Below are 23,926 nucleotides of genomic sequence, written 5' to 3'. Positions count from 1 at the left end.
AACAGACACCTGGAAATAGCCAGCTACTTCTGTGTCCTTGATGGAACAGACACCTGGAAATAGCCAGCTACTTCTGTGTCCATCTGGAACAGACACCTGGAAATAGCCAGCTACTTCTGTGTCCTTGATGGAACAGACACCTGGAAATTCCCAGCTACTTCTGTGTCCTTGATGGAACAGACACTGGAAATAGCCAGCTACTTCTGTGTCCTTGATGGAACAGACACCTGGAAATTCCCAGCTACTTCTGTGTCCTTGATGGAACAGACACCTGGAAATAGCCAGCTACTTCTGTGTCCTTGATGGAACAGACACCTGGAAATTCCCAGCTACTCCTCTGTCCTTGCTGGAAAACAACCCCTTGGACACTGATGAACCACAGAGTCACATAAAAGCTTGTGGGGGTGAGGGGGAAAGCTGTGCTACCAAAATGTACCACACAGTACAAATCCTCTAACACTCCCAAGTGGCTGCACACCACAACCTCCTCAAAGCTGAGGAAAAGGGTTGTGTGCCACCCCCACCCCTGGGGTTTGTTTAAAATGAGGATTTTCCAAGCCAGAGGAGGATCTCCAGGAGGTAGTTCAGATCTGGTAGAGAAACAGAGGACACCTGGTGGTGTTTAGTTGTTAGCATATAAAAACAGCAATCCAAGTCAGATGTGTGTGCAGCTGCACCAGCGACAATTACCAGAACCCATGCTTTAAATAAATAAAAGATGGAGTGATGGAGAATTTCAAATAGTGCAATCACAGAAATTTCAAACAAACAACATGAGTTGCTGATTCCAGATGCTGCCACTACTTTATGAAAATGAATTTTTTAACGGTTACAGGCAAGAAACAACTCTACACTCACAGGAGTCTGCCACCTCCACCAAACAGACACATGCTGTGGAAAAGTAGGACAGATTCCCCACTGCTGCCAAACCCAAGGGCACAAAGTTGTCAGTTTTGTTGGAGGAAGATCCACGGAGGCCAGAGCAGAGGAAGAACGGATTGAGCAGCCTGTGGGGCAGCAAAGCCAGCGTCAGTGAGGAACCCAGCACCTCCCAAAGCACAGCATTCCCCAGCTGCACCGAGAGCCACACAGCAGAGCTGAGCCCAGCTCCAGACTGCCACCAGCTCATGGGCTGACAGACTGTGAGTACTCACATTCCCATAGTAAGTTAGTGAAACTATTCTTTTAATTGAAAATGCTGTTATTAAGATAACTCTGTGAAGACCCAAACTGGAATTTTCTATTGTGCAATAGATACAGTGAGCTGCAAATGTCTCTTTTTATAGATATTCAGATACTGAATAGAGTCAATCTCTGTGAGACTCCTTCTCTCTAAGGAGCTGGAGAGCACAGGGGTGGCAAGGCAGAAAAAGATAAAAACTACACATGCATTTATGTGGGGGCTATTCAAAGTGTGCATTTTATTGCCAAAAAATGAAATAAAGGCTCAAGGTAACACTCCTGTCATGCTCTCTGTAGTAAGTATTAGAACTTGCTTGGCTGGAAGGGAATGAATAAAAGCAAAAGACATGCAATATGCAGAATGCTGTTTCCTTCCTTACACAACTTTAATGCATGGATCAATCATAGCCAAGATTTTAAGTGCGAATATTCTGTTAAAAAATCCCCAAACAAGGACTTTTCTCTTTTGAACCAGCACTGTCAACAGAAGAAGAGATCTCTCCTGCTTATACCAACACAAACATGTGTGGTGAAGCACACAGTGACCTGGTTAAAACTAGACTGGTTTAACAAGCCCCAAGCACCCCAAACAGTTGGTTTGAACCCACATCAATTCCCCAATCTGTTCTGATCTGCAGCCACGCAAACACCTACACTGATAGAAGCAGGGAGAGAAAACTGCTCCCTTCATCAGCAGTGCTGGCTGAGAGTGAAAATCAGACTGAAGACCTTCTGGTGTTTGTAGGCTTTCTTACCAAAGTTAGCACAGCAAAACTTCCACTGAAAAACAGATTAGAGGCCGAGTTCAGAATCAGTATGAGACGTAACAGAGCTTTACATAAACTTTCAGATGAGCTCTGAGCTTCTGCCCAGATGACAATTCATCTCGACACTGCCTGTGCTGCTGGGAACAAAATCAATTTAAAAGCCAGCAGTAGATGCAAGAAACAAACTTTAGATTTAGCTTAAACTACATAAAAGTCAGCTAAGGAAGAATAGCAAAGAACAAGTTGAAAAACAGAGCCTTTAAGTTTTTTGAACAAAATCCACCTTGGTAGCCTCAAGGAGAGAATTTGAGCTGGCAAGGTAAGGGTGGAGATGGACTATTCTGCAATATTTGAGCAACTTCTTCCCCAGATTTTCTCTAATATACAAATATCCAAGGAAAAATTCCCCAGCTATCATACCCTCTCAAAAGTTTGCTTTGTTATCTTAATTTTTAATGTCAGCCAGCAGTGTAACTTCCTTCTGAAAGGTTACCTGCCTGTTAATTTTCAAAGAATCTTCCCCTTTTTTATTATTTATTAGAATGAGTGTGTTTTAGTTCCATACTATCTATAAAAATATATATAAAGGCCTTCAGCTTCTATTTTGATTTAATATAATTAGACTTCTTTATAGCAGCAAAGAAGGTGAAAAAATTTAGAAAACACACTTGACCAGTAAGTTAGTATAGATATTTGAAAGTTTTTGAATGAAGTTTTCTAAATAATCAGCCAAAAAGAACCAGCCAAGCAATGCCAGTTACTTATATCACCAAAATGTTTACGTGTGTACTTCCATAAATTGTTCTGTAGAGTTAGATCATTCTCTAAGAAGTAATGCAAAATCTTTGGCTAACCTAAGATGTAGGAAAAAACTTAAAATGTAAGCTCAAAAAATCTGCTGTTCTTTATATCGTGGGCCATGAAGTATTTAAATAATAATTATTAATTATAGTTAATATATGTATATTATATACATATACACATACATATATATGTATATAATATACATATGTATACTTAATATATTGATGTAGCATTTAATATCAATGTGTTATTAATATCTTTAATAACTAAAATACTTTTACTAAAGAAAGAACAACATCCATGGTCTGACTTATGAGCAGCTAAATCAGTTCAGAGACATTACTGGGCACTGAATCACAATCCTGGGGGAGAACAAAAGTCTCCAAACCCCAGCCATAATTGCACCTTTGGGACCTTATTATTCAGAATAATAAAAATTCATTAGCTATAATGTGGTTATTTCTAATATAAACACATTTCTCCTAGCATGCTATGGTTTCTCCTCTGAAAGTGAATATTCAGAAGGGTCTCTGGCTGCATCATTTGATGTAGAAAAGCTCAGAAAAGTAGTGCTCTGGTGCAGTTTTATGATGGAAAGTGCCTCAAATCATTAAAGTTTTACCTTGTTTGCCAATACAAGATTGTTTTCTTGCTTCAGGTGCTCTCTCCCAAAATTCCCACTGCACCATTTATCATAAGTTTATCTGTCTCCAGAATAATAATTGTATGGTGGTGGCTTAGCTGTGTATATCAAATTTTCTTGGGTGTAACAAAGTTACAGAACATTTCATATTTGTTTTCATCAGATACTGTGAGCCCAGTGATGTCTAAAAATCTTACTGTGTTTGGAATTTAGTGAGAGCATAAATTTATCTCTGACTGCCAGCCTTCCCTCAGACCTCAGGTAGGGAATTTTGAAAGCCATAAACCACAGGAAGATAAAATGTGATTTTTGGGTACCAGATGCAGGGAAGTGTAAAATCATGAGGGAACAAGGCACGCTTCAATTTCATGAGGCCCATTTATACATTTAGCACTCACACAGAGCCCAGACAGGTTTATTGTGTAGGACTTGAACGTTCAAACCAAGACAGGCTCAGCACGAGGAGAGCGTGAGACAGCCCTGAGCACAGCCACGATGATTAAAAGCTGTGGGTTTGTGTTTGTGTTCCCTGGGGGATGTGTGAAGAACTGGAACGCCAGCAACAAGTCCTGAGGAAAGCCTCGGAACAGAATAAAATATTAATTAAAAAAAAAATTAAAAAGAAAGAGGAGGAAAAACAATCGAAGAAGGGGTGCAGAATTGTGATGACCTAAAAAAATTAAGATGAAGCAACGGTGAGGGGAAAACTAAATGTTAGGCCCACATGCTGAGCATCACCTCAGCGTGCTTGGTTTGGTGGGACAGCACAGCTCAGGGGAACCATGAGGGGACAGTGAGGGAACATTCAGGGGAGTCTGAAGAGGCCATGAAGGGACAGTGAGGGGACAGTGCGGGGACATTCAGGGAAGCCTGAAGGGACCGTGAGGGGACAGTGAGGGGACACTGGGGGTACCCTGTGGGGAGCATGGAGGGGACCATGAGGGGCCAGTGAGGAGACATTCAGAGAAGCCTGAAGGGACCGTGAGGGGACAGTGAGGGGACATTCAGGGAATCCTGAAGGGACCATGAGAGGACAGTGAGGGGACAGTGAGAGGACCTTCAGAGAAGGCTGAAGGAACCATGAAGGGATAGTGAGGGGACTCTGAGGGGACAGTGGGGGTACCCTGTGAGGAGCACTGCGAAGACCCTCAGGGAAGCATGAAGGGACCCTGAGGGGACAGTGAGGTGACCATGAGGTGAAACCTGAAGGGACAGTGAGTGGACAATGAGGGGATCCTGGGGGTACCCTGTGGGGAGCACTGAGGGGACCATGAGGGAAGCCTGAGGGGACCATGAGGCCAGCGCTGAGGGGAGCCTGAGTGGAGCACTGAGGGGACAATGAGGGGACACTGAGTGGAGCACAAAGGAGACCCTGAGGGGAGCACTGAGGGTACGCTGAGTGGAGCACCGAGGGGATACTGGGCACTGAGGGGACACTGATCATTGAGGGGACACCGAGCACTGAGGGTGTCATGAGTGGAGCACCGAGGGGACACCGAGCACTGAGGGTGTCATGAGTGGAGCACCGAGGGGATACTGGGCACTGAGGGGGCTCAGCGGAGCACTGAGGGGACACTGATCATTGAGGGGACACCGAGCACTGAGGGTGCCATGAGAGGAGCACCGCGGGGACGCTGAGCACCGAGGGGACGCGGAGCGGGTCCCTGTCAGCGCCCCCCAGCACGCCATGCCCAGGCCGGGCCGCAGGGGGCGCAGCGCGGCGCGGCCGCTTCCCCGCCGCGGCCTCTCCTCCCGCCGCCGGTGGGCGGGAGCGCCGGGCCGGGCCAGGCCGGGCGGGCCCGGGGCCGGGGCCATGGCGCTGCCCGTGCTGTCCAGCTCGGCCGTGAAGTTCCGCCGGGTCCTGGCGCACTTCCCGCAGGAGCTCAGCCTGGCCTTCGCCTACGGCTCCGGGGTGTTCCGGCAGGCGGGAGCCTCGGCCGAGCACGGCGAGGTGAGCGCTCGGGCCCCGCGGCGTTCCGCGCCCCGGCGCCGCTCCGGCCCTGCGGCTGTGAACGGCGAGGGGCAGCGGTCCCAAACCCCCAGGGAATGGCATGGGGCGGGTGTCCGGCCGAGCCCAGGGCGGTCCCGGCTGTCACTGGGGGGGGCTCGGGGTCCCTCTCAGCCCGGTGTGTATCAGGTTGTTTACCTGTGCTTTTAGAGTTACTGCGGCTCGGGCAACTGCTGTGCATCGGGTGAGGGGAATTTCAAATCTATTGCCGCACTGAAATGGCAGTCTAGGGAGCTTCCTCATCTTCTGAGGGCCAACAGCTTGGAAATAATGGTTATTTTTATTTTTGGGGTTTTGTTGACAAAAGCAAAGGAATGCACTACAAGGGAATATCCTAGAAATGCGGTTCCTCGCTGCCAGCTCTCGGGTAGTGCCTTTATCTGCCCACATTCCCCCATTCATGGCCAAAAAGTGCTGTTCATTAAAACTGTGAGCTGTTCCACGGAGCTGTGGGTTTGGGTGCTGAACATCTCACACCTGCTCCCCTGTTTTGGAGGGTGGAAGTTTGGTCCTGACCAGGACAAGAAAATTTTGGACTGTCTGATATACTTGATTATGAACATACATCTTCACTGGAACCTTTGAACTGTATCTGACATTAATACTTGTGGTTTGGATTTTATTTTTATTTTTTTACTCGTGAAAAATATTTAGCTGGAAGTTTGATACTGTGCATATCTTAAATTATTATGATAACATTGGTTCTTCTTGACATTTAAACCCCACCACTTCTCTTGTTCTCCTCAGACAAATATGCTGGACTTCGTGTTTGCTGTTGATGATGTTGTGACCTGGCATATGACAAACTTGTTAAAGAACAGGAGTCATTATTCCTTCCTTAAATTTTTTGGGCCCAAAAAGATAAGTACCATACAGGGATATGGAGCAGGGATTTACTACAACACCTTAGTGCCATGCAATGGCAGGGTAAGTACAAGTAGTGTGAGTAATGAGGTCAAATATTTATGTCTGTGAAGTATTAAAATGATGAGCTTAAAGCAGATTTCAGGAAGCAAATATTGCAGATTGTAATTGTAGATTAACTCGTGGTATCTTCAGTATTTATGTCTCAAACTGCTTCACTAACAGCATTTTAATTAAAAAGCAAACAGAGCAGCCTGTCTTACACCTTAGGAGTGTGAGCAGTGTTTGGAACTTAGAGCTAAGGCATTTCAGGAACTGGATTTATATTCCCTATTGCTTTCTGCCTGCTCCTTTTGGTGGTGGTGAGGTTTTGGTGGTGCTTCATTTCAGCAGCTGACCATGCAGGAACAGCAAAGTGGGCTGTTGGGTATAAAATGCAGGTTACAGCAGCAAGGTGGAATTACATTTGTGTTGTTTAGTGCCTCATGTTCTGCCCTGTGAGCCTTGGGTGGAATCAATAATTCTGCTGAGTGCTTCTTGCCCAGCAGCCCTGTTCCTGCACCTCTGTGTTTGGTAGGGAGGACTGAGGGAAGCACTGTCAGTCTTGTTGTTCTTGTCCCTGTATGAGATTTTGGGGTTTAAACCGTATTTGTTTGATGCAAAAAGGGATTTGGGATTTCATTTGAAGTGGTGTTTGCCATGACTTTGTGTTCTTGGCTCTTCTGTTCTAATGACTCAGTCATACCACAGCCTGTGGTCCTTTTGGTATCCAGAAATTCTGGAGCTTGCTGTGGCCATAATCTTTGAAAATTCAGCTACTGCAGATTGGTAACAAACTGTGGAAAGTCCCCTGGTTTTTCCAGTTACATAAAATAAACTGCAAAATCACAATTTTTTTTTTCTTAACATCAAAGAGGAAAAGAAAAAACTCCTTGATACACACCCCACCTCCCAATAACAGGATACATAAATGTCTTGAGGTTTTAATTTAGGTCTCTGACCTTGAGTATTTGAAAATATTTTTAATACATTCAATTTTTATTATATAAAAATTCTATTTTTAGGAGATAAAAATAACTCCTATTTTTATTATATTTTTAATATCATACAGGCTAATCTGGATTATTCCAGCTCTTGCATATTGTATATTATTCCAGGTCTTGCATATTGTATATTATTCCAGGTCTTGCATATTGTATATTATTCCAGCTATTGTATATCGTATATTATTCCAGCTATTGTATATTATATATTATTCCAGCTATTGTATATTATATATTATTCCAGCTATTGTATATTATTCCAGCTATTGCATATTATATATTATTCCAGCTATTGCATATTATATATTATTCCAGCTATTGCATATTATATATTATTCCAGCTATTGTATATTATTCCAGCTATTGCATATTGTATATTATTCCAGCTATTGGATATTGTATATTATTCCAGCTATTGTATATTGTATATTATTCCAGCTATTGTATATTGTATATTTGGCTGCTGACTTTATTGCAGCTTTGATTCTAGAAAGGATCTTAGTTTCATGCACTCCATTTTCTCCCTGCAAAAACTGGAATTTAAATAGGAGATTTTTCTTTTACCTCGTTTGTTAATTAAAACATAAAAATGTTTTCCAGTTTTTTATTGGAGGTGTGTGTGCCTTAGGATTAAGGACAGTTATAGCAAGTAGTAAGTTCCATGTAGAGAAAACAGTGCAGGTATAAGTTTTTTCCAAAGCCTTTATTTTGCTGTGTTTTTTTGCAGATGATAAAATATGGAGTAATTAGCACTGATGCCCTGATTGAAGATTTGCTCCACTGGAAAACTCTCTATGTGGCTGGGCGCCTGCAGAAGCCGGTAACTGCTCCCTTTTCTCTCTGGAAATGCAGGAAATTACAGGGCTGGAAAAGAATCACTTGGAGTTTGAACTTTATCTGTCAGGGATCTGTGCTGAAATCATCTGCCCTGATTGAGGGATGTAGCCCCAGAAGGATAATGTCTCAGAGAGGAGGTGAAATGGAGTTCCTAATGATGGGCTGTGGAAAAAGAACCCCTAAAGGGGAGTAGATTAACAACAGTTTTCTGCCTGGAGGAAATCTTGAATTACTCTATTAATGCCAAGTCCCTTTAATGTTAAACATATTAGTTGCCTTTTATAAGAGATTAGAGGGGTGGCCAAAATTTAACACAGCTAAAGAATGGAAATCTTTCAAGATGAAAGCAGCTTTGCTGTGCAGTTACTGGCTGGTTCCTAATTGAATGAACCATGGGTTGGTTCTGCATGTTTGGACCCCAAAAAATAACCTTTGCTTTCCCCCTTGTGCCTGCCTCGTTGTGCTTTCAGCAGGTGGCAGCAGTGCTAAGGGAAAAATCTGTGATGAGGAGAGGGGGAGAATTAGAGGAGGAATCTGCTCAGGTCTTGGAAGAGAAGTTCATTATGCTTTTAGCTAAAAACCTGGGAGGGAACGTTTGAATGGATTGTCTCAGACTGCTCCTTTATCTCCAGAGATGTCTTACAGCATGATCCAGGTTAGAGCAGCTGTTATCTTTGTCAAGGATGGAACTTCATCCATTGAGAGAGAGACCTGAAGGGAGAATTGTGGAGGGCACTTCAACAGTGAATAGTCAACAGCTGTTTTCAGTGGAGCTGCATTTGCTGCTGCTTTGGTTTGTGACAGGGTACAGTGAATATAAATTCTGTGTACTGTGGAAAGCCTTCCTGCACTGTGGTGCTGTCAGATTTACCCCAAGAATCAACGTTCATGTTTTACCAGGGGGATAACCCTTGCACTCTGACTTCCTGGGAGATTTGCAGCTCTCTGAACCATGGAAAATTTGTTCCTAAATGCTATCAGTGTTTCAGGCATTCAGATTTTGAAGCCTGCTGGTTTATTTTCTTTCCAAAAAATCCTGCTTTGTATTTGGGGGGTGGTTTAGAAAAGGAGGAGGTTATTCCTTTTGCTTCTCTAAGGCAAGGCTGGTGTCTTCCATGAGGAGGAATAGCCTCTCTGCTGAGTTTCATGTTTTACAAGGCTCTAACTGTGGTGTCCTTAACTTGCTGATGTTTCCATGGCAATCCTAAGGTATTGCAGTCACCTGTGGGACTGCTTGGGGTGCCAGCACAGATTTCCCTGTTCTGACTTCCCTTAGATTTCCCTGGAGCAGCAAGTTAGGACTGTACATCTAATTTTGCTTGGTGAGATTTGAGAAAAATCAGGAGGACTGCCTTTGTTCACAAAGGTGTTGTACAATAGATAAATATTAAAAAGCTGCCTTTTATAAGCAGCACAGGATTGCTTAACCAGAACACCTGAAAAAGACAAACTCCCAGCAAGCAGGGATTCCTAGGGGATTGTTTCTGGAAGTGCACAGTTACCCATCTCCCAAAACAGCTTCCCTTCATCTGCCAGTGTTTCTGTCTTCAGTTCTTACCACAGATCTGCTTTTTATTCCAGTGTGTTGCCATAGCCTAGCTGATTGGATTCTCTAGCTGGTCTTGAGCAGTTTCAGTGGTTCCTAAAAATACTCACTTCTTGTGGCAGGTAGAGGCATTCAAGTGGTCTGTTCCTCATGGGTGAGTGAAGATCCCCTGGAGTTCACACCCTGCTGATGCCAAGTGCAAAACTAAAGCCCTGCTTCTTCTAGAACAACCCCTGGCTGAGAAACCACTTGAAGCTTTTGATAGGGGAGTCCTCTATGAAAAAATAAAGGAATGAAGAAGAAGAAGAAAACTTAATTCTGTCTGGTGTTCTGTTCTCTTTTAGTATAGTCTTTTTTCTTATTGCACAATTACACATCTGTTGATGCATTCATCTTTCCTGTTCTGATTAATCTTAAATTCAAAGTATGAAAAGGTGACTAGCTCTTCAGAGATTAGTTCATGTCTGATGCATATAGCACTTCCAAACCTGTGTGTGAAAACAGCTTTTTCTAGCAGAGTATTTATTCTTAAAATCACATTCTTTTCTCTCACATGGTGGGGATGCTCTAGTACTTGTTGTACCATGCTAGTAAGATCTACTCTGAAATGAATTTCCTACTCAATCCAGCATGAAAAATAAATAACATTTCTAGCTCCAGCTTCAGCAGCACTTTGCTGAGGTCTTGTTTCCAAATGCCTCTACTTTTCCAGGTGAAAATCCTGGCCCAGAATGAGAACAGCAGGCTGCAAGCTGCTCTTGTCAGCAACCTGAAGAGTGCAGTGATAGCATCCTTCCTCATGCTGCCAGAGAGCTTCTCTGAAGAGGACCTTTTCCTGCAGATTGCTGGCCTCTCCTACTCTGGTGAGTCTGGGGGCCTCAGGTGGCTGAGAGGGGCTGGAGATGAGCACAGTTGGACTCTCAGGTGTGATCATCATCTCCCTTCTTGCTTTGGGCCTGCAGTGCTGCATGCACCACGAATTCTCTCTGAGTGTGCTTATGTAACAGCCCCAGGAATTGGGGTTATTCACAGGAAATAGGTGCAGCTCCTCAGCAATGCTGCCTGTACCTGCTTGGTTTATGAGCAGCTCAGTGTGAGTGATTGGCTGTGATGAAATAATGGGGGTTCTCTCCTGTTTGCATGGATTGTGTTTTGGTGGAATGTTTCAAAACCTTGGGAAAAAAAAAAATTTTCTTTGCACTCAGTGCAATGTTGAGTCATCTGATAGTCTGACTCATACCTTGTCATCTCTTTTTGAGTCTGCTGTGTTCAAGGCTCTTCCTTAGTTAACTTAAAGATCCTGATTATGATTCTTTGATTTCCATTTAACACTCCTGCTTGGTATTTGTTGAGTTTCCTTACCAATTTCCTAAAAAAAAGAAAAATATTGATAAAACTACTGCAAATGATTTCTCAATATACCATGTAATTGTTACAATTAAACTCAGCATTGCTTTCTAAATGTTGACATCCTTACTGGAATTACTGGGAAGGAGCCTGGTTGGAGTTGTGCTTTGCCCAGCACTGTTGTAGTGCGTTTTTATATTTTGTAATACTTTGAAGTAGTTTTGTTTTGTATTCCCATATTTTTCCCAAATGGTTTATCCCAAACTGTACCCCCCTCCCTTTACCTGTGTAATCCCTCTCCCGGGATGAGATCATCCCCAAACCCCCACCCTGGCTCTCTGTCAATCACTCAGCCTCCCATCCCCTCCATGCAGAAGTTTCTGTCCAAGTTATCGAGTGATCAGCCAGAGGCCAGGGGTCAGCCCCCCAAGCCTTGCCCCATACGCTGTTTTGTGTGTCTATCCCCCAGTATCCATCCCCCAGAGATACCTATTGGTCAGTACAATGTTCTCTACTTTTGGTTTCCACCTCCCTTTAAATGTAACCTTGGGACATCCCCCGGGGCTCTCTGCAGGAGGCCCCTGAGGTGCAGGAGCTCCTTCGGGACTCCTTAATAAAACCTTGGAATATCCCCTGCTGGGAGTCGGCCCCTTCTCTTCCACCGATGTCTCTGCTGTCTCTGCTGCAGCAAAGGCAACCAGCCTGAGTGCCCTCAGCACCCTCGGGGCACAGAGAGTGTCTGCCCCCAGCCCAGGTGCCCTCAGCACCCTCGGGGCACAGAGAGTGCCTACCCCCCAGCCCAGGTGCCCTCAGCACCCTCGGGGCACAGACAGTGTCTCCCTGCCAGCCCAGGTGCCCTCAGCACCCTCAGGGCACACACAGACAGTGTCTGCCTGCCAGCCCAGGTGCCCTCAGCACCCTCAGGGCACACACAGACAGTGTCTGCCTGCCAGCCCAGGTGCCCTCAGCACCCTCAGGGCACACACAGACAGTGTCTCCCTGCCAGCCCAGGTGCCCTCAGCACCCTCAGGGCACACACAGACAGTGTCTCCCTGCCAGCCCAGGTGCCCTCAGCACCCTCGGGGCACACACAGAGAGTGTCTGCCCCCAGCCCAGGTGCCCTCAGCACCCTCGGGGCACACACAGACAGTGTCTCCCCCCAGCCCAGGTGCCCTCAGCACCCTTGGGGCACACACAGACAGTGTCTCCCCCCAGCCCAGGTGCCCTCAGCACCCTCGGGGCACACACAGACAGTGTCTCCCCCCAGCCCAGGTGCCCTCAGCACCCTCAGGGCACACACACACAGTGTCTCCCTGCCAGCCCAGGTGCCCTCAGCACCCTCGGGGCACACACAGACAGTGTCTCCCCCCAGCCCAGGTGCCCTCAGCACCCTCGGGGCACACACACACAGTGTCTCCCCCCAGCCCAGGTGCCCTCAGCACCCTCAGGGCACACACACACAGTGTCTCCCTGCCAGCCCAGGTGCCCTCAGCACCCTCGGGGCACACACAGACAGTGTCTGCCCCCAGCCCAGGTGCCCTCAGCACCCTCAGGGCACACACACACAGTGTCTCCCTGCCAGCCCAGGTGCCCTCAGCACCCTCAGGGCACACACACACAGTGTCTCCCCCCAGCCCAGGTGCCCTCAGCACCCTCGGGGCACACACAGACAGTGTCTCCCCCCAGCCCAGGTGCCCTCAGCACCCTCAGGGCACACACACACAGTGTCTCCCCCCAGCCCAGGTGCCCTCAGCACCCTCAGGGCACACACACACAGTGTCTCCCCGCAGCCCAGGTGCCCTCATACCCTCAGGGCACACACAGAGAGTGTCTCCCCCCAGCCCAGGTGCCCTCAGCACCCTCGGGGCACACACAGACAGTGTCTCCCCCCAGCCCAGGTGCCCTCAGCACCCTCAGGGCACACACAGACAGTGTCTCCCCCCAGCCCAGGTGCCCTCAGCACCCTCAGGGCACACACACACAGTGTCTCCCCGCTGTCGGCCGTGTCGGGGCTGCTCCCCCCATTCTCTGCCGACCCGGGTAAGGCCCAGGGGCTTTGAGAGGCTTGCAGAGAGACTGAGACACAGCACTTCCTTGGCTCATACACAAATGCAGTTTTGGCTTTTAAAGGAAGCACAGGGGGTCTAAGCTGCAGCTTGGCTGTGCTGAGGAGTGTCACTGTTTTATGTAACACTCCTCAGGGCAGTTCAGATTGCAGCTTTCTCTCCCAGAGCAGTTCTCTCCTGAGGTGTTGCCAGTTTTAAAGCACCAGGAGAAGGGTGCTGACAGTGGCATTGCCAGCCAGGGATGTTCAGTGCTCACCTGCCCAGCACCAACACTGGATTCTTACTGGGCACTACTGACCAAAATGGTTTTTATTTACTCTTTGAAACAGTGCAATTAAACAAAAATCAGGGAAATGCTGAGACTGGCTGTGCTGTGTGAGCAAAGCTGAAGCAACACAGCTCCCAGCTGGGAAGGTACAAGGAAAAGGCTGCTTGTGGATATTTCTTTTGCTGCCATTTCCTTAAGGCTGTACTAGTAGACAAAATTGATTTTATGTGTTACTCTAATCAGTCTCCTTGGAGACTGCTGAGAAGAGTTGTTATTGCTTTAATTTAGAAAATGTTTCTCTTTTATTTTGTCCTGCATTTTTGAGAGCACTGAGTCAGTACCATTTACATGTGAAGTGTTTGTTTTGTGGCTCAGCATAAACTGAAATAAACTAAGGAAGGCTAGCAAGTTGGCACCTTTCAACAACATTTATCTCCTGAATGTGGGAAGTGGGAAAAGGAATTGATTCAGAATTCTGGTGGTTGACACAAGCTACACTGAGCATCCAGCTCCTGCCTGGAAACCCAGCAAGCAGCCAGGCTGGTACCTAACAGAGGTAGTGGAATGCTTTCATCCAGACTGCCTGGCTTTTCATTTATTCTCTTTGAAACTTCTCAGTCATGGATCTGAAAAGTGTAAAGGCCAGGAATGTAACAGTGGTGTTAAAAGAAATTGCTTTTTGCAACTACTGACACAATAGATAGGTAAGAGAAAAAGTGATCCAGTGATCTCACCATGACTGCTGTTAGCTGAGCTCCAGGTACTGCCCTTGGAGAGCAGAAACAATGCTAATTATTACCTCTCAACTTGGGAAATTTCAGCTCATTTGCTTGTGGATACAGAGCATGAAAACTGGGCAATTTGTTTAGTAATTGTTGAGACTGAGGTCATGTTTGCCAAGACTGTAACTGTTACTTGACAGCTGGAATGATTTTGTTTCCAAGTGAAGATGTGGACAGGCAGGCTGATGACATTGTATCAGAGGCTACAGAACAATAAGTGTCTTCAAGGACATTTTTTCTGTGCTTGAAGGTGTTTAAATAGTTTTTTTTTCTCTGAGAAGATGATTTTTGTGGATTATATTGGCATCCATAATATTGGAGAGTAGAGATTTAGATGACAGCTCTATACTGTGTTGATTTCTCTTATATTCTCCTTCATGATTTTGGGCTTTTCCTAATAGCTTAACTCTCTCTTTTCCTGCCTAGGTGATTTCAGAATGATCATAGGAGAAGACAGATTCAAAGTGCAGAACATAGTGAAGCCCAACATTGCCCATTTCCAGAAGCTGTACAGTACCATACTGCAGGACTGCCCTCAAGTGGTGTACAAGCACCAGCTGGGAAGGCTTGAGGCAAGTGTTCTCCTTGAAACAGCTTCCAAACAAGTGCTCCAGCACCGACAGAAGGCAGCAATTGTCATGTACATTGTCATACAAGTGCACCAGGAGAGCAGCTGTAGGCTCTGTGCTTGCTCTTGGTTGTGTTTCTGTTCTTTGGTTCATTCTGCAAGCAGCAGACTTGCCTTAAATACCAGGGTTTTCATATGGAGGAGCTCTACTGCTCATTTGCTCTGAGGATGAGCACAGAATAGACCCCAGCAAGGGAAGCACAGCAGAGCACTGTAAAATGTGTGTTCTAATGGATTCCACATGGAAATGACAGGCTAGGAAGTGAGGAATCAACAGATGGTTTGTGTTAGAGGGATGAGGTGGAACTCAGAGGTGCAACTTTCTGCAATCAAAAACTACATATCACAAAAACCCTCCTCAAATTCTAGCTATGAAATCACCTGATTAAACCCTGTGAAATTCTGGCATTAATACCCATACAAAACCATTTTTCTTTAGCTTTTGGGAAATTCAAAAATCCTCAAGTTCTAGCTATGAATATCACCTGATTAAACCCAAGTGAAAATCTGGCATTAATACCCATACAAAACCATTTTTCCTTAGCTTTTGGGAAATCCAAAAATCCTCAAGTTCCAGCTATGAAGATCACCTGACTAAACCCAAGTGAAATTGTGGTATTAATACCCATATAAAACCATTTTTCCTTGGCTTTTTGAGGAATCCAAAGTGATCAATATCTTGAATTCCATTTTTCTGGTGTAACATTGGGGAGAGATGCCCCAGTCAGTAGCAATAAACAGATGGTTTGTGTTAGAGGGTAAGGCTGGAACTCAGAGGTGCAACTTTCTGCAGTCAAAAACTGCATCTCACAAAAACCCTCCTCAAGTTTTAGCTATGTTATCACCTGACTAAACCCAAGTGAAATTCTGGCATTAATACTCATACAAAACCATTTTTCCTTAACTTTTTGGGAAATCCAAAAATCCTCAAGTTCTAGCTATGAAATCACCTGACTAAACCCAAGTGAAATTCTGGCATTAATACCCATACAAAACCATTTTTCCTTAGCTTTTGGGAAATCCAAAAATCCTCAAGTTTTAGCTATGTTATCACCTGACTAAACCCAAGTGAAATTCTGGCATTAATACCCATACAAAACCATTTTTCTTTAGCTTTTGGGAAATTCAAAAATCCTCAAGTTCCAGCTATGAAGATCACCTGACTAAACCCAGTGAAATTCTGGCATCAATACCCATACAAAACCATTTTTCCTTAGCTTTTGGGAAATCCAAAAAGTGATCAATATCTTGAATTCCATTTTTCTGGTGTTCCATTGGGGAGAGATGCCCCAGTCAGTAGCAATAAACAGATGGTTTGTGTTAGAGGGTAAGGCTGGAACTCAGAGGTGCAACTTTCTGCAATCAAAAACTGCATCTCACAAAAACCCTCCTCAAGTTCCAGCTATGAAGATCACCTGACTAAACCCAAGTGAAATTCTGGCATTAGTACCCATACAAAACCATTTTTCTTTAGCTTTTGGGAAATTCAAAAATCCTCAAGTTCCAGCCATGAAGATCACCTGACTAAACCCAAGTGAAATTCTGGCATTAATACCCATATAAAACCATTTTTCTTTAGCTTTTGGGAAATCCAAAAATCCTCAAGTTCCAGCTATGAAGATCACCTGACTAAACCCAAGTGAAATTCTGGCATTAATACCCATACAAAACCATTTTTCCTTAGCTTTTGGGAAATCCAAAAATCCTCAAGTTTTAGCTATGATATCACCTGACTAAACCCAAGTGAAATTCTGGCATTAATACCCATACAAAACCATTTTTCCTTAGCTTTTTGAGAAATCCAAGGTGATCAATATCTTGAATTCCATCTTTCTGGTGTTACATTGCAGTTAAGGGAGAGATGCCACACTCAGTAGCAATTTTCCCTTTTGTGATATTCAAGTGTGATATAAACTTCATTATGAAGTCACAAATAGCACCACTTGTCTCATGAATGTGGGCACCTCTTTATCCTCAAGCTTTGGTAATTCTGTCCCAAATGTCACCTTTTAGGATGTGTCTTTGTTAGAAATTCATTTAATTGCAGGCTTGAGTACAGTAAACAGTTTCACTGCAATGCTTTGGGGTAAAATACAGCTAAACCTGTATTATCCTGCAGCTGTCTCCATGTTTTCTTATTGCTTGTGAGCAGTTTGGTGCAAGCAATATTAAAATGAATTTGGGAAAAAATTAGTAATGCTTCCTTCAAGAAAATAATCCTTTAAACAAATCCTGGTAACATACTGCAAATTTATTGCTGGATAATAAATCTCTGCACAATCCCATAACAGTCAGCAAGACTGCTTCAAATCAACAGCAAAATGAGGGCATTTAATCAAGCATTTCATGCTTTATTGCTCACACCTTGCTGTGCTTATTGGCAGCTCCTGCCCGGGCTGGGGTGGCTCAGTGCTGCTGGGGTGCAGTTAACAGGATGGAACCCCCTTTTCCAAGAGCTGCAGAGAAAATTCTCTCTCTCACAGAGACAATTCCTTCTTCAGGGGTCCCCCAGAAGCAGGGGAGGCAGAGCCCAGCCCTGAGCTCGGGTTGAGGCACAGATTCCTCCCACACAGAGCTGCTCCCTCTGGCTGCCTCTGCAGTTGGGGCTGACTCATCTGGAGATCATTTTCTCCACGCTGACAAAAGGGAGTGGAGAGGGCAATCAGGCTCCTGTCTGATGTCTCCATGAAGTGGCTAAAACCTTGTGTGGGAGGAATGGAGCTCTTCAGATTTTCCTTCTCTTTTGGAGAGCTCTGCCCCATGGTGCATTGCATTTTGGAGAAATCTGTCCAGGCCTGCACGTTGGTATCATTGTATTCAAAAAAGCCTCCTTGGATTTCTGATTTAGATTGCAAAATGTGGGATGAATGTTTTCTTCAAATTATACAAACCAGATGTGGTTTGGAGTTTAAAGCAGAGAAAATGGTTTTCTAGCTAAACTTGAAGTGTGTGTGTGTGTGTCTGCAGTTTGATTATATTCAGGCAGAAGAAACTCAGCTGAGGGGTCTTTGGGGAGCTTTTTTTTATTGTGCTGTGCTTGTTTCCAGAGGAAATTGGATACAACAGAAATGATAGAGTTTCAATGAACATTTACTTGCAGACACAGCAAGATCATGTGTGTCTTCCTTTGAATAAAAACCCTTGCAGTGACTCATTCTTCAAGATGAAAACTGAGATGCTGCATTTCCCTGTTCTTGGGAAGTTTTTATTACCATTGTCAAGGACCTTTTCTAGTGAAATGGATCAGGTTCTGTGAGATGTATCAGAGGTCAATTTTCTAACTTGAAAAAAAGAGAACTGAATGTTTTTCATGTCTTACTTTTATAACCTTCAGATTGATAAAAGTCCAGAAGGTCAGTTTACACAACTTATGGCTTTGCCAAAGACTCTGCAACAAAAGATAACTGCTCTGGTAAACCCTCCTGGAAAGAACAGAGACGTGGAAGAAATTTTACTGCAAGTTGCCCATGACCCTGACTGTGGATATCTGGTGCATCAAGGTAGGTCTGGACCAGTGTCTGTAATTTCCTTTAAGGCATGATAGATACACAAATCTATTGTATGTGCTCTCCTGTTTCAGGTGGCTTAAAGAGAAGGGTGAGTTAAAGAGAAGGGGGGAAAAATCCAGGGGATCATAATGAAATACATTCCTGAAAGCCTGAGTTTGGTTAGATTGCAGACAGGTTATCTGAAATCTTATCAATAGCATTCCTAGTGATACAGAAAGAGGTGTTTTGGTTTGGATCCTGAAAGAGGCAGAATTTAAGGGATAGTAGTGATCACCACAGGCAAAACTTCAGCAGAATACTGAGCTTTCAATCCTCCCAGTGAGGGACTGCAAGGCTGAGGTAATTCTGTGCCTTGCTGACATTTCCCTTGGCACTCATGGCAGAATTTAAGGGATAATAGTGATCACCACAGGTAAAACTTCCTCAGAATACTGAGGTTTCAATCCTCCCAGTGAGGGACTGCAAGGCTGAGGTAATTCTGTGCCTTGCTGACATTTCCCTTGGCACTCATGGCAGAATTTAAGGGATAATAGTGATCACCACAGGTAAAACTTCCTCAGAATACTGAGGTTTCAATCCTCCCAGTGAGGGACTGCAAGGCTGAGGTAATTCTGTGCCTTGCTGACATTTCCCTTGGCACTCATGGGGGTTAGCCCAGACATGTGAGCCCTGGCACAGAGCTCCAGCTGCAGGGAAAAGGCTGAGGTGCTTCTCATCAGCACAACTGCTCTGAGGCACCATGATGTCATGTGAGCAAGTTCAAGCTGATGCTGCACACACCAGTGCTCTGCTCCACTGCAGAAAAATGAAAAAGTTCAGTACTTGGGCTCCTTTGTGCATTTGAAGAACCTGGCACGTTTTCTGTTCCAGGTAGGAGATTTTGCAAGCTCCATGAGCACAGCAAAACTTCCCAAGGGATCTGGGAGCCACCAGACACTAAGCAGGGAGCTCAGCCTGGTTTCTGGGGGCAAATGAAGCTCCTGGATGATGCAGTTCTCCATGGACAGCCTGGGATGAGCTGCTCCTGGACATGGAGCTGTTCAGCTTCTTCCTTGGGCTGGGCTGGAGCAGCAGAGGGCTGAAAGCTGGGTCTGGGGGCAGGAGCAGGCTTTGAGCTGCACACAGAGCTCTGATGGTGCTGTGCTTGTATTTCTCTGGCAGCCTGGACACATCTTCTCAGCCCTGCCCTTGAAACCCTCAGGAGAACACATCAAGATATTCTTTCACTTTTGTGATCAAAGCATTTTCTTAATTTAGTAATCTGGGTAAAGGCCAGGCTGAGCCATTTGGGAATGCTACAAGACAGAGCTGATGACTCCAGTTCAATTGCATTGTCCCAAGATATTTTGCTACATCAACACAATTTGTTCCTCTCCCTTCCCTATTCCTACCCCTCAAATGGTTTCACAGTGGAATATTGTATCCTTGCTTACACATGCATTGTGCTAAGCTTTGTTCTTCAGTATGGAAGCAGGAGTTAAAATATTTAAAATTATACACAATGCAGAATGTGTCAGTTTGGAAGATGAGCTCTGAGCCTGCTGCAGCTCTGCATTTCTTTCAAGCATTTAGTGATGTGAATAGTTTTGTACATCTCACTATGCTTTTATATGTGTTAGAACAAATAGAACTTCATAGTTCTGAAAAAAACTACGATTTTTTCCAACTGTTCTATGAAGAACCCCTGGACAATGCCAAGTGAATGTGCCACAGTGCAAAGTGGTGACCAAGCCTTATGTCCAAAAGCTGTACTTTAGAAAAGCCAGGAAGAGCTGCACTACAGAGGTAGCTCTGCTTGACCAGAGAAGTGCCAAATCCCAATTTCATGTTGAATTAAACAGGGAGGATCATTTGTCCTGCTCTAGAATGTTAATTTACCAGCCCTTAGATGAAACAACTCTGAATCCTTTGTGGTTAATCGTCTTAGCACAGAGCTAATGAGAGCACTAAATACATGGATCTGATCAATTCCTACTGCTTGCTGTCTGTTTTAATACTGATTTGGGATTTTTTTTCTGTATGTTACACATAAAATAAATTAAAATAGTTTAGGGAATACTTTTAATTAGCATGAAAAAGCAGAGCAAACCCCAAATTTTCTCAGTGTATGTTTTACTTTCAGGCTGGCTTGATTGTATAAGTGGAACAATATTGAACTTGTGCATCCCCACACAAGTGCTGGATGGGTAACATGTGTGTGCTTTTCCCTCTGCAGGCATTTCAGCAATTGTGAGATCCTCCAGTATAGTGCAGAGTGCTAAAACCATCCTGACAGCTGGTAAGAATGTGTGGGGTTTCTGTCACTGTGGGCCTGCTGATTTCACACAGCAAAACCCCAAGATTGTCTTTTTACAGGAGTTTAAAGAAGAAAATTTTGGTGTGTTTCACTAAAAGTCCCTAGAAAATTAAAGCAACATTTAAAGCAGAGGCTTTCTTGCAAAATTATAAAATGCTGGAAGGGACTGGAGTCTGTGTGACTCTAAAATCAACAAACCAAACAACATCAGCTTTCATCTTCTCTGTTCTGGAGCTGTGCTGAGGAGATTCTGTGAAGCAAAAGAATTGGAAGGGAGGGTTAAAACCAGTGTTATTGCTGTTGAATTCAAGTTATTCCAGTGTTCTTCCTGTTATATTCAAGTTATATTCAAGTTATAAGCAGTGTTATTCCTGTTGAATTCAAGCTATTCCAGTGTCCTTCCTGTTATATTCAAGTTATATTCAAGTTATAAGCAGTGTTATTGCTGTTGAATTCAAGTTATTCCAGTGTTCTTGCTGTTATATTCAAGTTATATTCAAGTTATAAGCAGTGTTATTCCTGTTGAATTCAAGTTATTCCAGTGTTCTTGCTGTTATATCCAAGTTATATCCAAGTTATATCCAAGTTATATCCAAGTTATATATTCAAGTTATATATTCAAGTTATATATTCAAGTTATATATTCAAGTTATATATTCAAGTTATATATTCAAGTTATATATTCAAGTTATATATTCAAGTTATATATTCAAGTTATATATTCAAGTTATATATTCAAGTTATATTCAAGTTATATTCAAGTTATATATTCAAGTTATAACCATAGTTATTGCTGTTGAATTCAAGTTATTCCCTTGAATTCCAGGTGGCCCAGAGCTGGGTAAGTGCAGGAGTAGAGCAGAAAGGGTTAAACTGTGGGGTATAAATCACCTCTGAGGCTCTTTAGCTCCCCTTGTGTGTCATGCACTCAGTCACTGACCCTTTGGGAAGTCCTCATGGATCTTTGAGTAACACTTGGCATTTTTATTGTCATTTTTTATCATTTTATCATCATTTTTTATCATTCTGCTTCATGCAGCTGAAACCAGTTCTCTGGGAAATGTCTCTATTTCCCTTGCTCTTAGCTGCTTTTGCTTTCTATGTAGTGGCTTTTTTCTCTTTCAAACAAAGTGTAGTTTCCTTCTAATCAGTTATGTAGAGCTCTATGTAAAAACTATTTTCTACTAGTGGTTTTTGTGGTGAAAACATATTTTTGGGATTTGGTTCAGGTAGAGCAAAGCAATTTTGGGCCTTTGCCTCCAGCACAAGCCAAATTTGAGCAAGGAAGCTTGGGGGAGTGGATTCTTCTCACTTTTTGCATGATTTAGTTTTTTGGGTTTTTTTGGGGGTTTTTGTTAATGTATTTACACTTGTCAGCCAGAATCTGGTGAAAACCATGAGTAACAGAATCCAGGAGTGGAATTTGCCTGCTCAGGGCTGTCACCTCAGTGTTTTTGAGGTGTGATGTTTGTGTGATCTGCCTGGAACTGAGGAGTGATGGGTGTCCATGGCTTTACAGTTAATTAGCAAAATCCTGTTACCATTTTAATTTTTTAAAAATATTTGTCTCCAAACACTTATAACTGAGTTTATATTAAACCTATCAGTATCTCCTAATGAAGATTTTCTCCCAGTCATGGTTTCTTAATTTGAAATGCATCACTGGGGCAGCATTCCTGGCTGGGCCAGCTCTGGGGCTCTCATGTTCATAGGATACAGAATTTACACAGAGAAAACAGGAATGTGGCTCCTGCATGGAAATATTTGCTTGACTCAGGCATGGAATGTGTTTTACAGGAAAGTGTGGAGCTTTAAATTCAGTCCCTAAGGATGCTGCATTTCTTTCTTTATTCTTTTTCCAAATCTTGTCTAATATTCTGTTCCCCTAAGACCTATTTTCACACTTTCTACTAAAGACTTCAGGAAAAATATAAGGCTCTGACCTTCTGCAGTGCTTATGTCAGGAATAGTAGCTTAAAATAAAAGAATTCTGAAAGAGAATCATGAAATCTGTGGCTCCATTGAGCTTTGACTTTTTATTGCTGTTCCTAAGAACTGTACAAATACTTTGTAAAGCTTGCAAAAGAACGTTTTCATTAGCTGGCCATGGCTCTTTTTGAAGTGTTCTAGGGACACAATCTGGTTTCTTCAGCTGATTCTTTTCTCTTACCAACACCAGCAAAGGTGAGATGCCTGCATTTCTAAATTCAATGCTAAATACTTTGCAAAAGAATGTTTTCATTAGCTGGCCATGGCTCTTTTTGAAGTGTTCTAGGGACACAATCTGGTTTCTTCAGCTGATTCTTTTCTCTTACCAACACCAGCAAAGGTGAGATGCCTGCATTTCTAAATTCAATGCTAAATACTTTGCAAAAGAACGTTTTCATGAGCTGGCCATGGCTCTTTTTGAAGTGTTCTAGGGACACAATCTGGTTTCTTCAGCTGATTCTTTTCTCTTACCAACACCAGCAAAGGTGAGATGCCTGCCCTGGGCCACAGCATGGCAGTGCCATATCCAGCATCTCTAAATTCAATGCTAAATCAGCAATAGCTGGGCTCAGAGGCCATGCTGGGTATGAACATCACTGGCAAGGAGCACAACAAGAAGGAATTTCACCCCATTTAAAGAGAACTTTTCTCATCTTTCTCTGCCAATGTGGTTTGCAAGAGGAGCCCCAGCTCTGTGGTTTTGTTTGCTGTTAAATGCCCTATTTAGATTTGAAAATGTGCCTGTGTGTTTCTATGAGGCTGTGCTGAGGTTCCCTCTCTGGTTCCCATTAGGGATGGCACCAGGCTTTGATTTGTTTTCCCACATAGCCAGAGCCTGCCTGGGCTTTGGGAACTCACTCTGCAACTCTTAGATTTCCTCTGAAGATGTTGGTGCTTCTTTAGCTTCTTTCTTCTTTATATTTCACTCAAGGAATGCTGCAAGCTTTAAAAAATTTCTATAAATACAGTATACAGTCTTACAACATAAATCATCAATTGAAGCATTTGTCCAAGATACTTTTAAGTTAGCACAAATGTCCTGAAGAGCATTTGTTTTCAAGGATTTGAGGATTTTTTTTTTAAAGGAGCAGGTTTCATTTGTCCAAGATACTTTTAAATTAGCACAAATGTTCTGAATAGCATTTGTTTTCAAGGATTTTTTTTTAAGGAGCAGGTTTCATTTGTCCAAGATACTTTTAAGTTAGCACAAATGTTCTGAATAGCATTTGTTTTCAAGGATTTCTTTTTTAAGGAGCAGGTTTACATATCAAATATTCAGGTTTTGTGATACCTGCTCTCTTCATCAGCTGAGCAGATAAAGTCTTGATTTCACAGAATAAATGTGTC

General features: G+C 43.7%; 1 protein-coding gene across 14 annotated transcripts in view; it reads left to right on the top strand.

Moving 5' to 3' along the window:
- Positions 1–904: 904 nt before the first annotated feature.
- TAMM41 (TAM41 mitochondrial translocator assembly and maintenance homolog) overlaps positions 905–23,926 on the top strand; it is a 40,651-nt gene continuing 17,629 nt past the window's right edge. For 10 of the 14 annotated variants that reach the window (XM_071440053.1, XM_071440050.1, XM_071440043.1 and 7 more), the window contains exons 1-7: positions 5,119–5,347; positions 6,152–6,331; positions 8,039–8,131; positions 10,407–10,557; positions 14,584–14,723; positions 18,114–18,285; positions 20,510–20,572. In XM_071440053.1, coding sequence (XP_071296154.1) covers positions 5,210–5,347; positions 6,152–6,331; positions 8,039–8,131; positions 10,407–10,557; positions 14,584–14,723; positions 18,114–18,285; positions 20,510–20,572 — 937 coding nt within the window. In that variant the 5' untranslated portion in view covers positions 5,119–5,209. Of the gene's footprint in view, positions 1,143–5,118; positions 5,348–6,151; positions 6,332–8,038; positions 8,132–10,406; positions 10,558–14,583; positions 14,724–18,113; positions 18,286–20,509; positions 20,588–23,926 lie in introns of those variants that run through there. The other 4 variants (XM_071440046.1, XM_071440047.1, XM_071440045.1 and 1 more) reach the window with 2 other exon arrangements.

The sequence above is a fragment of the Agelaius tricolor genome, unplaced genomic scaffold, assembly GCF_023055355.1.
Source record: "Agelaius tricolor isolate 1412-34295 unplaced genomic scaffold, bAgeTri1.0.p SCAF_14, whole genome shotgun sequence".
Lineage (NCBI taxonomy): Eukaryota > Metazoa > Chordata > Aves > Passeriformes > Icteridae > Agelaius > Agelaius tricolor.
Note: the sequence above shows the minus strand (reverse complement) of the source record. Positions and strands in the feature narration are given on the sequence as shown.